General features: G+C 35.7%; 1 protein-coding gene across 1 annotated transcript in view; it reads left to right on the top strand.

Moving 5' to 3' along the window:
- ADAMTS20 (ADAM metallopeptidase with thrombospondin type 1 motif 20) overlaps nucleotides 1-13,291 on the top strand; it is a 177,954-nt gene that overhangs the window by 38,505 nt on the left and 126,158 nt on the right. Inside the window, exon 4 of the mRNA XM_030322578.1 lies at nucleotides 4,389-4,648. Coding sequence (XP_030178438.1) covers nucleotides 4,389-4,648 — 260 coding nt within the window. The remainder of the gene's footprint in view (nucleotides 1-4,388; nucleotides 4,649-13,291) is intronic.

Raw genomic sequence — 13,291 nt, 5'->3', positions numbered from 1 at the left:
TGAAATTATACAGCCTTTTCTTTTGTGACTGGCTTCTTAGCATAATGTCAAGGTTCTTTAGCATGTAAAAATTTCCTTTTTAAGGCTGAATAATCCATAGTATGTATATACCACATTTCATTTATCCATTGATGGACATTAGGGTTGCTTCCATCTTTTGGCTATTGTGAACAATGCTGCATGGAATGTGGGTGTAGAAATACCTCTTGAAGACCCTGCTTTTGATTTTTTTCTTTGAACATCTCAGAAGTAGACTTGCTGGATCTTACAGTAGTTCTATTTGTAATATTTTCAGACACCTTTATTTTCTGTAGCGGTTGCACCATTTTTATAATCCCACCAATAGTTTGCAGGGATTGCAATGTCTGCACATTCTCACCAACACTTAGGTTTTTTTATAGTAGCCATCCTAGTGGGAGTGAAGTGATACCTCACTGTAGCTTTCATTTGAATTTTTCTAATTGGTAATGAGCATCTTGTCACATGGTTGTTTGGCCATTTATATATTGCCTTTGGTGAAATGTCTATTCACATCCTTTGCCCATATTTGAATAGGGCTATTTTTTGTGGAGTTGTAGGAGTCTTTTAAAAAGACATCGTATGGGGCTCCTGGGTGGCTCAGTTGGTTGAGTGTCCAACTTCAGCTCAGGTCACGATCTCCTGGTCTGTGAGTTCGAGCCCTGTGTCGGGCTCTGGGCTGATGGATCAGAGCCTGGAGCCTACTTCCGATTCTGTGTCTCCCTCTCTCTCTGCCCCTCCCCCATTCATGCTCTGTCTCTCTCTGTCTCAAAAATAAATGTTAAAAAAAATTAAAATAAAAAAAGACATCGTATGTGTATATATCTGTATATACACACCATGTGTACACACACGTATCTCCCCATTTGTTCAGGGAGTTGTATTTGTGATCCCTACCATTCCTGTATTTCCATTAGAATGTAATTATCTGGGGGAGAAAATAAAGGTCAGTGGGTTAATGGAGCTTGCCTTTTTTAGTCCATAAATAATAATCCAATATATAATAAGAAAGTTACATTCTGCATTTCATCATAGTTCTGATGCTTTTTTTAAATAGGAAGTTTGAGTGAATGGTACTTACTATGGTCCTAACTATTGCAGTCTATCAAGTTCCTATAACACTGGTTCACAGCATGCATCTATTAAATTGATACTCATTAATACTACAATGTTGAAAAAATTTCCCATGATAATTTCAAATCAGATTACAGTACATTTAATGGAGTTCAAGGAGCATATTCCAGAATGACTTATTCTAGCAAATAAACAGAAAATCCCATGAGCTTTATCTAATAAGTATTGATAAAGAGATCCATTAAAAAAATTTAAACACAGATCCAAGCATGTTCTTTTACTTCCATAATGGCTTACCAACAACAATTGCAAGTAGATGGTGCACCGTGCTTATGACAATCCGGTATCACTAGGCAAGATTCTGCTGCCAGTAGTGAACCTAGTGGAAAAAAAAGGAAGACTTTGCTGCCAGCCAAATAGGTGAATATGTCACCAGTATATGACTGTCAGCCAGAAAGAGCCTAATCAATACTTTCCCTTCAGGCTTCCTGAAAGCATCTGCTAAGCAAAAGCTCCAGAACCTGGCACATCAAGACTTAAAGAAGAGTGGAAACACAGCTCAATAGCTTTGGAGAGCCATTTGTCTTAAGTAATTAAAGATAAAATCCAACCTCCCCCCCAAAGAAAAATAAAGCACCTGCTGTTATATATCACCATCACCCCAAAACTAAGGCTACATTTCTCATGAGACGTAGAAATATTTTTAAAACAAGGGGATTATGGTACACCGGAGTCTGTTATAAGAGCTGTTAAACACTTGTGAATCACTTTCCTAAAGTAATGAGAATGAACAACTTTGTTTTCCACTTGACGCATGCTTGTGTAACAATGCCCTGAGATTGCCAAACAGAATCACCCACTGCTCCTGCCTCAAGAATTTAAGCATCACAGCACAACTCTGTGGATGAGCATTTTAACTCTAATTTTATAAACCTAGCAACAAAATAGCTGACCATTTTTCTTAAACGACATGGCAGTTAGACATTTTTTTTTAAAGTTAATTTGAAGGGCATGTGTCTGTCAACACATTATTTCTTCATAACTAGTAATGACAAAAATAATAACGACTGTTTACTAAGTCCTGATCTAATAGCTCTATGTGAATGGTCTAATCTTTTGAAAACCTGGTCTGGGATGGGTGGTAGAATATACTAACCCAAGATAGGCCACTTTAGCATACAGATTATTTTGAACTAAAGGCCTTAAAAGGATGCAAAATGGGCTTTCTAATTCTCCTCTTCAGGAAAACAGATTTGTAGATATTTTCTCCCATTCAGTAGTCTTCCTTTTCAGTCTGTTGTGTCTGTCCTTTGGTGCAATTTAAAAATTTGATGTAGTCCCATTTGTCTATTTAGTCATCTGTGCTATGGTGTCCTACCCATCCAAGCAGTCCTTGTGAAATCCAATATCATGAAGCTTTTCTTCCATGTTCTTTCTCAGGACTTGGAGAGTTTGGGGTCTTTTAGGTCTTTAAGATGTTGAGTTTTACAAGCTAAGGCTCTAATTTCATGCTTCTGCATGTGGATACTCCGTTTACTCATCACCTCTTGTCAAGGATATCATTCTTTAACCCATAGAGCACCCTTGAAGATCATTTGACCAAATACATCAGTGTTTATTTCTGGCCTCTGTGTTCTGTTCCATTGATCTATATGTGCTAGTCTTGCTATGCATGGTCTTACATAAGTCTTTTTGTTGACATACTTTCCATAGGTATAAAATGAGTAAAATTACGGGGGTAGGTGTACATATGTGTCAAACTTGAAAATTGCCAAGCGGTTTTTCCAAAGTGGTTGCTCTAACACTTGGTGCTGTTTTTTAAATTTAAGCCGTTTGGGTAGGTAGAATCAGTTTTTGTCTCGAAGTTGAATTGTTACTGAAGCATTTAGTTATTCTGAAATTTATTCTTAAATACGTATTACTTCTTGTCTCTTCCTACTAGAGTATAAACTTTATAAGGTTCTGTTTGCTCTGCAATTTCTAAATGATCCTTGATGTAGAGTAGGTATAATGTTTATTTTAAACTGATGAACAAGTCAGAGTATATTTACTTCCTATTGACTCTGAGATTGGTATATTAAATTACATCTGGGTCTACAAAGTGGATATTTTAGTGGTGGAGTCACCCCCGGATAAAGATGGTAGGACAAAGTTTTAGGGCTATACACGGTTTGCCAAGTTCAGAATTTCCCAATGAGATAAATTTCAAAACATAAGTGCACAGTAGTATCAAAGGGCAGGATGGTTTTAAGAATTAGAAAAAGTTGACATGTGGAAACCATGCTTAAGGACTTTGATTACTTACAACCATAAGATTACTGCTTATTTAAAATGAAATTATTGTTGTCATACTCTTATATTTCTGTCTAATCCTTATAGTACAACTGAGTCTGAATAGTTTTGGTATTCGGTTTATCAAGTATCCGGGACCTTGGATTTCTTCTTACCTGATTGCTTTGGTCCACTTTTCTGTTAAATACTTGCAAACAGTTGTCAGAAAAAAATACAGAAGACTAAAGGACTTACCCATGGCATCTGTGATTAACATTGAATAATTTGCTGTATTTTTTCATTCCTAAAAAGTTTTATTTTTGAGAGAAGGTAAGCAGGGAATGAGTAGAGAGAGGGGCACAGGGGATTGAACGAGGCTCTGCAGTAACACCAGCAAACCCACTGTAGGGTCCAAACTCAGGATCTGTGAGATCTTGACTTGGGCCGAAGTCAGACACAACTGACTGAGCTACCCAGGTGCCCCTGAATTCTGTATTTAAACATAACCAAACAAAAGTAATCAGGTATCTTATAAATCAAATATTATAAAATACAGATCTACAGTTTTTCTGGATTCAAAGAGTTACCAATGTTTCATGGTTTTTCTGTCTGGTGATCTTTACATGATGTCTAACAAAAGGTTTTGTTGTGTATCATACAAAATGTGATTGATCTATAATGAGTTGAAATGCCATTGGCTTGAGCACCCAGTTTACCTGAGGGAAAAAAAGGGGGACTCCTCAGTTTAAAATTTTTCTACCGTTAATAAATGCTCTTGAACAGTCATAGCTGTTTAGAAAAAAAAAAAAAAAAGACTTGGAGTTTGGTTTCCGTTGGGCCAATCTATGAAAAATAACATTTTATTAGTGGGAATAGTAATAAACTGCTGCATCACGGAGTTAAATTTCTTTTTATCTTTTATTTCATGTTGGAAGGTGATGTGTGTGTATTTTTGCCTATTTTGTGCAGTATTTTTAGTCCCACCTAATTTAATGGCTCTGCATTATATTCTTTTCTCCCCCCAGAGAGTCAAATAAAGAAAACCACTTTACCCTTTCAAAACTACAGCAACACAAATGAAGATCTTAATGTAAAGAAGGAAATGGTTTTAGGGTACCCTTCAAAAAATAAATCATTGGAAGATGAAAGAAGTCAATTACATTCCAGGAAAAAACGTTTTTTATCCTACCCGAGATATGTGGAAGTTATGGTTACAGCTGACGCTAAAATGGTTCATCATCATGGACAGAATTTGCAGCACTATGTACTAACACTAATGTCAATTGTAAGTAAACTTGTCCTTTAAACTTTCTAAGATGTGTAATGTTTCCTTCACATTTATCTGAAAAGTTACTCGAACTTGTTAAAAGATTTGAAAGTCTCTGAAAACACTTAAAGAATAATTCGAGTATTTTCAGTATCCTATATTTTTTACCCTTTGGTGACAGGGAAGATTCTAGTAGCCCTGATATTTCACCCTTTGAATCTGATTGTTTTTTTAAAGCTTATTTATTTTGGGGGGAGGGGAGGAGATTGTGAGCACATGTGCGCAGGGGAAGGGTACAGAGAGAGGGAGAGAGAATCCCAAGCAGGCGCCGTGCTATCAGTGCAGAGCCTAATGTGGGATTCAAACTCATAAACTGTGAGATCATGACCTGAACCAAAATCCAGAGCTGGAGGCTTAACCAATTGACCCACTGAGCTTTCTGTGATTCTGATTTATATATATATTTTTAACATTCATTCGTTTTTTGAGAGATAGAACCATGAGTGGGGGAGGGACAGAGAGCGAGAGGGAGACACAAAATCTGAAGTAGGCTCCAGGCTCTGGGCAGTCAGCACAGAGCTCGATGTGGGGCTTGAACTCAAGAACCATGACTGAGCCACCCAGGTGTGCCTCCCCACCCCCCAATCTGATATTTAAATCTTATTTCTGCACAGAAGGAATGGAAACTATTTTGCTATTGCTATACTTGTCAAGTCAGAAATTGGAATAAATGATATTTTATTTTTAAGGTTTTTAATTTTAATTCCAGCTTAATATATTGTTAACATAGTGTTCTATTAGTTTCAGGTGAACATTCAACAGTTCTATACTTGGTGCTCATCATGATAAATGTACTCTTTAATCTCCATCACCGATTTCACCCACCTCCTTTTCTGGTGGTAATCCTTAGTTCTCTATGGTTAAGAGTCTGTCTTTTTTTTTTTTTTTTTTTTTTTTAACCTTTGCTCATTGTTAAATTCCACACGTGAATAAGATCATATTTGTCTTTCTGACTTAATTTGCTTAGCATTATACTCCAGCTCCATCCATGTTGTTTCAAATGGCAAGGCTTCATTTTTTATGGCTAAGTAATATTCCATTACGTGTGTATGTCAGACACATGCACACCACCTCTTTCTCCATTCATTTATCAGTGGACACTTGGGCTGCTTCCATAACTTGGCTTTTGTAAATAATGCTGCAATAAACATAGGAGTGCATGTGTCACTTTGAATTAGTGTTTAGGTGTTTTGGAGGGTAAGTACCCAGTAGGGCAATTACTGGATCATAGGGCAGTTCTGTTTTTACTTTTTGAGGAAGTTCCACACTTTTTTCTATAGTGGCTGTACCAGTTTGCTTTTCCACCAATGGTGCAAGAGAGTTTCTTTTTCTCCACATCCTCACCAACACTTGTTTCTTGTGTTATTTTAGCCATCCTGATGGGTGTGAGTTGATAACCCCTTGTAGTTTTGATTTGCATTTCCCCTGTTGAGAAATTTTGAGCATGTCTGTTGGCCATCTGTATGTCTTTGGAGAAATTCCTGTTCATGTTTTCTGCCCATTTTTAAAATTGGATTATGTGGTTTTTTGGCTGTTGAATCAATTCTTTATTTTGGATATATATCCATCCATACTCGTACATGGATATGCCATTTGCAAATAGCTTTTTTCCCTTTCTGTAGGTTGCTTTTTAGTTTTGTTGTTGGTTTCCCTTGCTCTGCAGAGTTTTCTATTTTGATGTCCCAATGGTTTATTTTTGCTTTTATTTCCCTTGCTGCAGGAGGCCTATATGAAAAAAAAACTGTTAGACTGATGTCAGAGAAATTGCTTCCTGTGCTCTCTTCTAGGATTTTTATGGTTTCGTGTCTTCTGTGTAGGTCTTTGATCCATTTTGAGTTTATTTTTGTACATGGTGTGAGAAAGGATCCAGTTTTATTCTTTTGCATGTTGCTGTCCAGTTTTCCCAACACCATTGGTTGAAGAGACCGTCTTTTTCCCACTGGATGTTCTTTCCTGTTTTGTTAAAGATTAATTGACCATATAACTATGGGTGTGTTTCAGAGTTCTGTATTTGGATCTATTGATCTATAGGTCTATTTTTATGCCAGTACAGTACTGTTTTAATTACTACAGCTTTTTAATATAACTTGAAGTCTGGAATTAGGATACCTCCAGTTTTATTTGTCTGCTTCAAGATGGCTTTGGCTACCAGGGTCTTTATCTGTCTCATAGAAATTTTAGGATTGTTCTCTCTCTCTCTCTGAAAAATCCTTGGTGGTATTTTGATATGGATTGTATTAAATCCATAGATTGCTTTGGGTACTATAGACATTCTAAAAAGATTTGTTCTTGCAACCTGTATAAAATGTCTTTCCATTTCTTTAGATTTCCTTGAACTTATTTAATCTGTTTTATAGTTTTCAGAATAAAGGTCTTTCATCTCTTGGATTAAGTTTATTCCTAGATACTTGATTATTTTTAGTGCTGATATAAATGGGATTGTGTTCTTCTATGTATCCTGCTTTATTCATGTATAAAAATGCAACAGATTTCTGTACATGGATTTTTGAATCCTGCAAATTTATTGAATTCACTTATTCCAGTTTTTTGGAATCATTAGGGTTTTCTACATATGGTATCACTAGATTTGCAACTAGTGTAAGTTTTATTTCTTACCAATTTAGATACCTATTATTTTGTTTCTTGCCTAATTACCGTGGCTAGGACTTACTTCTATGTTGAATAGAAGTCATGAGAGTAGACATCCTTGTTTTGTTCCTGATCGTTGGTTGAAAAGCTCAGTTTTTCCCTGTTGAATGTTGTTAATTGTGGTTATTTATATAGGGCCTTTACTATGTTGAGGTATGTTCTCTCTAAGCCTGCTTTGTTGAGGGTTTTTATGAATGGATGTTGTACTTTGTCAAATGCTTTATCTGTATCTGTTGAAATGATGAGATGGTTTTTATCCTTATTGTGATGTATCACGTTGATTTATTTACAAATATTGAACCACCTTGTATCCTAGGAATAAATCGTACTTGATCATGGTGAATGGTTTTTCAATGCATCATGGGATTCAGTTTGCTAGTATTTTGTTGAGGATTTTTACATGTGTTTTCATCAGAGATACTGGCCCCTAGTTCTGTGTGTGTGTGTGTGTGTGTGTGTGTGTGTGTGTGTGTGTGTGTGTGTGTGGTGTCTTTATCTGGTTTTGATGTCTGGATGATACTGACCTTACAGAATGAATTTCCTTTATTTTTTCCCCTTTTTTGGAATAGTTTGAGGAGAATGGGTATTAACTATAAATGTTCAGAGTCTTCCTATGAAACCAACTGTTCTAGACTTTTAATGGGAGTTTGTTGATTACTGATTCAATTTCATTGCTGGTAATCCATCTGTTCAAATTTCTACTCTTCCTGCTTCAGTTTTGGTAGGTTATGTTTCTAGGAATTCATTTTTTCTTGGTTCAATTTGTTGGCATGAGTTTTCATAATCTCCTCTTACAGTTGTCTGTATTTCTTTGGTTTTGTTCCTCTTTAATTTGTGATATTTGTGACTTTTTCTGCACTTTTTTTTTTTAATGAGTCTGGCTGGAAGTTTATCAATTTTGTTGATCTTTTCAAAGAACCAGCTCCTGGTTTCATTCATCTGTTGTATTTTTTTAGTTTTATATATTACTTATTTATACTCTAATCTTTATCATTTCCTTTTTGCTGGTTTTGGGTTGTTTGTTTTTCTAGCTCCTTTAGGTGGTATACAGGTAGGTGGTTCAAGATTTTTCTTCTGGTAGGAAGGTGGAACTGTATTGCTATAAACTTCCCTCTTAGGACCACTTTTACTGCATCCCAAAGATTTGGGACTATTGTTTTCATTTTCATTGGGACAAAATGACACTTTACATTATAAATGTATTTATGGAGATTAAAGGACAGGCTATTAGAGAGCTGCTTTAGCAAATTTGGAATGTAAGATCACAGTAGCTATCAGAGTTCTTGACCTCATATTAACATCTATTTTGAGTAGGGGTGGTGGCAGTATCCTGGAACAAAATTCTAGACCTAGTGAAGGACCTAGACTAGTTCTACAGTGGTAGAACTCTATATCTTATATATACCAAATACATACACATACTTAAATCTGTTGTCTGGACTCTTCTGGATTTAGGCCTGTTCTTTTGGAGTAATTACTAAAAGCATCTTTCATGCTCAAGAGTCCCCTGGTTTAATTAATGAGTTATATAGTCACCTATTTATACAGATTCAGGTTATCGGAACATATCTCATGGCTTGGAAGTACCTTTATTCACATGTAAGGAATTTAGATCTACTTAATGGAACAGACATGGCCAGGATACATCTATTGGTTATTGTAAACTTTTCTTGGCTAGAAATGTCCAGTTCAGTACATTGTTATTTGAAGATAAGACCCCGTTTTTTTCCTTATATGTAACATTTTACCTTAAATTCTTATATGTGCTAAGAATAAATGGCCCATGTTGCCTAAGTATAGTATCTGGTACCAAGTAGGCATTCAATAGTTCATGAAAGATAAATAAGTAATTAAAGTAATACTTTTTGGGGGGTGCCTGGGTGGTTCAGTCGGTTAAATGTCTGGCTTTGGCTCAGGTCATGATCTCCCAGTCTGTGAGTTCAAGCCCTACGTTGGGCTCTGTGCTGACAGCTTGGAGCCTGGAACCTGCTTTGAATTCTGGGTCTCCTCCCCTCTGCCCCTCCCATGCTCATGCTCAGTCTCTCAATAATAAATTGATGTTAAAAAAAAGTAGTACTCTTTTTCAGAATGCATGACATTGTAATAGATGACTCAAAGTGATTTCTGAATTGTGTATAATAGGACATTTATTGACCTGAGTTTTTAAAATGAAAACAGAGCAATACGTGGAAATTTATCCTGATAACATGTTTTTACTTCTGAATCTGAAGTAACAAAAAGTGTAATTATCTAGCTGTATAACTATCTACATCTGAGTTTGGCAAGCTCATTATGAGGGGATTCTAATGAGAGTACAGGCATGGAAGATGTCAGTTGATAATGTAGGAAATTGTATCAAGTATATGGAACAGTGTAAGATAAACTTAGTAAATTTATGCGGGTAAAGGAGATAGTCATTAAGAAAATTGTGGGAAGGAGGGTAGAGATTCCCAAGGAAAACACTAGATTTTGTAAAGGTGACAGATTTTGAAGCCTGTTTAATTATGGGTAACTCTGATATCCATGCTGTAGAAATAATGACTAGAAGAAGGAAATAGCCACACAGCTTTGGCAATACATACTCAGAAATGTTTTGGTACCTGTATTTCACATAAAAATCAATATAATCATTGTTTGGAGAAGATACTGTGACATAAAGTCACAGTTGATAAAGGGCAAAACAGACCTTCTTCTGACTTCATAGAAAGTAAATCAGCTTCTCAGATTGCTTGAAACAGTAGCCCAATATATGCACATGTTACTTCCTAGACCCTTAGTCCCACTAGGAGAGCCAATTGCAGTTGAAGATGAGATGTTTGTAGATGTAGTCAGCTGGTTGTGTTGAGTTTTCATTCACAAGGAGATAGACTGAAGCAGCGTTAGGGAAGAGGGGAGCATTCCAAATGTAGATAGGTAGGAGGAAAAATTTAGGACAGTTTCTCTTTTGAGGTAGTTTGGGTTTTGTATATGCTTGCTTTGTCAAAGGTCAAAGTTCAGATGACAAATTACCTGCATTTAGTCCTTCTCCATTCTTTTTCATTAAAAGAATAGGTGGAATTTAAGAAACAAAGGAAGAGAGGGGGGGAAAAGAGGCAAACCAAGACAGGTTAACTGTAGACAACAAACGCGTGGTTACTGGATAGGGGTGGGGGGAGGTAAGGACGGGGGAAAAACAGGTCAGGATTAAAGAGTGGACTTGTGATGAGCACCAGGTGTAATATGGAAGTGTTGAACCACTATATTGTACACCTGAAACTAGTTTTATACTGTACATTAACTAACTGGAATTTAAATAAAAACCTAAAGAATGTTCAGGTAAGAATACAGGAAAGTCAGACTTCATGGTTCTGTATATATGTTATTAGTGAAAAGCTGTGGTCATAGCTGTAGTTGCAGATGTAAACCATGTGAATGGAATCTTGGAGCAAGAGTGACAGACTCTTCTTATTTTGCATGGGACTTTTCTAGTTCTAGGGTTGAGACTCCTGGCCCTGGAAACCCCTTAGTCCTAGCAAACTGGAACAGTTGGGCACACCTTGTAGAAATAGTCAAGTGTAGTTCAACTTGTTTCATCTCCACTCGTGAAGTCCATTTCCAAAATTGTTCTGAAGTGATAAGAGGAATGCAGTCTCCATGTAAGTGTCTGCAGATGTGTTTCCGATTGAGGAAGGAAACCGAGATTTTGCACATTTTGTCCTCATTTTTAAGGAGGCATTAACTACATTTATTCAAACACACAGGATATTGGTAATGTTCTTGGTGACAGTAATTTAGGAAAAAGACAAGAAAATGTGATTTATACTTGAAGTTTGTGAGCCATTTAAAGAAAAGTTCAAAATGATAAAGTTTTTGTATGTTGGCTCTATATAAAATGGAGAAATAGCTTAATGCTTCAACACTGAGCACATGGATTATGGACACCATTTAGAGGATTATCTGCCCTTAACCTTACAGACAATTGTGCTGTCTTTTTCTTTACTTTCAACAATTCAACAAAATGAGTACAGTGATGGAGAAATTTGTGTGATTTAATTCACTATAGTGCTGTACGGATACCTTAGTGATCTGTTATTCAAAGTGATTCTGGCATTAATATGAAAATTGGGAAGAACGGAATTATGTATAGTGTATCCAATAAAATAAGAGTTTGTGTTAAATGACCAAAGATGTTCAACTATTTTCAATACCAAAGCTTTTATCTGTAGAGAATTTGGGTGACAGTATTAGGCTAAAATGGCATTCACATATAACTAAACAACCAAAGAATTTGTAACGAGAGCAATTATTTTCTTAACAAACTTACTTTGATATTCAGTGATTTATTTAATAAACCTTGAAAATACTGTAGGTCAGAGACTTTTATACTCTGTTGTGTTTATAAAGGTTTGACTTGATAGCCTTCACTTTCTTACACAATTAATCATGTAAATGTAAGGCACATCATGTGATCATCAGGAATGAATCCTGTTTATTAAAATACAGTTACTGTTGGAGACACTTAACCAAAAGCCTCACTTGGATTACCCTGACTTAATACCTTTGATTTCACTGATGTTCAGGGTAGAGGAAATTTTTAACCACACTAAAATAAAAACAATGATATACTTTCATACTTCAGGTAGGACCGTTATGTTCACTTTTCCTTCAACTCCGTGTTCTTATTTTTAATTTTTAGATTATTTATTTTTAGCTGAAGTATAGTTGACTTACATTATTGGTTCTGGTAGTACTCCATGTAGTAAATAAGGATAAATTTGTTCCTTGTGCATATTTACTTTGTTGTGGAATATCATTTTCTAATTTCGAGCAAAAAGATCAGACAAGATTTGTGATCTTTGTAAACAGTCTCTTCACTGTGTTAAAATCAGTTTTGTGTAGAAGACTTTGAAGGTGAAAGCGATCAAGAGGTAAACAGTTACAAGTCCTCAGGATGTAATGCACAGGATGGTGAATAGTTGATGTGGTGACTATTGTATGTTTGAAATTGCTTGGAGTAGATCTGAGTTCTCCTCACGAGAGAAAATAGAACTATGTGATGATTTATCGTGGTGTTTTCATTATATATATGTGATTTTATATATATATATAATGTCAATTATCTCCATTAAAAATGGCTAAATCATTTTTTAAAAAGGCAGCCTCTAAACATGCCATATATACATTTGCTGAAGCTGTGTATACAAATTATTTCAAAATAGTTGGTCAGTTAATGGTGACAATAACCTCATTTGCACGAAGTGTATTTTGCTTAGAATTTTCTTAAAGAAAATATTTAAACAGAATTTATATCATTTCTTTACTTTTTTTTTTTTATAAATATCCATGAAGTACTGTTTTGTGAGACTTGTACAGAAGCATAAACATGATATGCTAGGGGAACAAACACTTAATAAAATAATCAATATATTCTAATTAGATCAATAAAGTTGTAAAATACAGCACTCTAATATGTAGTGATTATAGTTATATATCAATATTACATGGTGCTGTAGAACAAAAGGTTATCTAAGAAAGCTGATGTAGCATTTTTCTACTGTGTAGTCTATGGAATGGGATACTAGTCATGTGACATGCTCTATGGGAAGAAGGAAAAAAAAAAACTGTTGAAGCATTTGTGTGAAATACCTCTCCTAGATAATGTGGATTTGTTAGGTATCTTCACAAAAGTATCAAATAGGCTGTTTAAATTTTTTACTCCACATTTCTCAAACCGTGGGATGATTTTTGTGCTTTAAAACACAAATGGCCTCTACTCTCCTCCCCTCAATAGCATCTGGTAAATACTAATTGAATACACTATGGCATGGGATATGGCACCAGGGATGCTTGGTGCCTCAACATGGTTCCAAGAACGGAGACAAAAAGAGGTCCATTTCCAGAATTGACCAACTTCCTTGTAACTAGCAATAGAGCTAGAACTAAAACCAAGGGCTCCTGGCTGCATATGACTTC

Source organism: Lynx canadensis, chromosome B4 (assembly GCF_007474595.2).
Source record: "Lynx canadensis isolate LIC74 chromosome B4, mLynCan4.pri.v2, whole genome shotgun sequence".
Lineage (NCBI taxonomy): Eukaryota > Metazoa > Chordata > Mammalia > Carnivora > Felidae > Lynx > Lynx canadensis.
The sequence above is the reverse complement of the archived record's forward strand: the minus strand, read 5'-3'. Positions and strand labels throughout refer to the sequence as shown.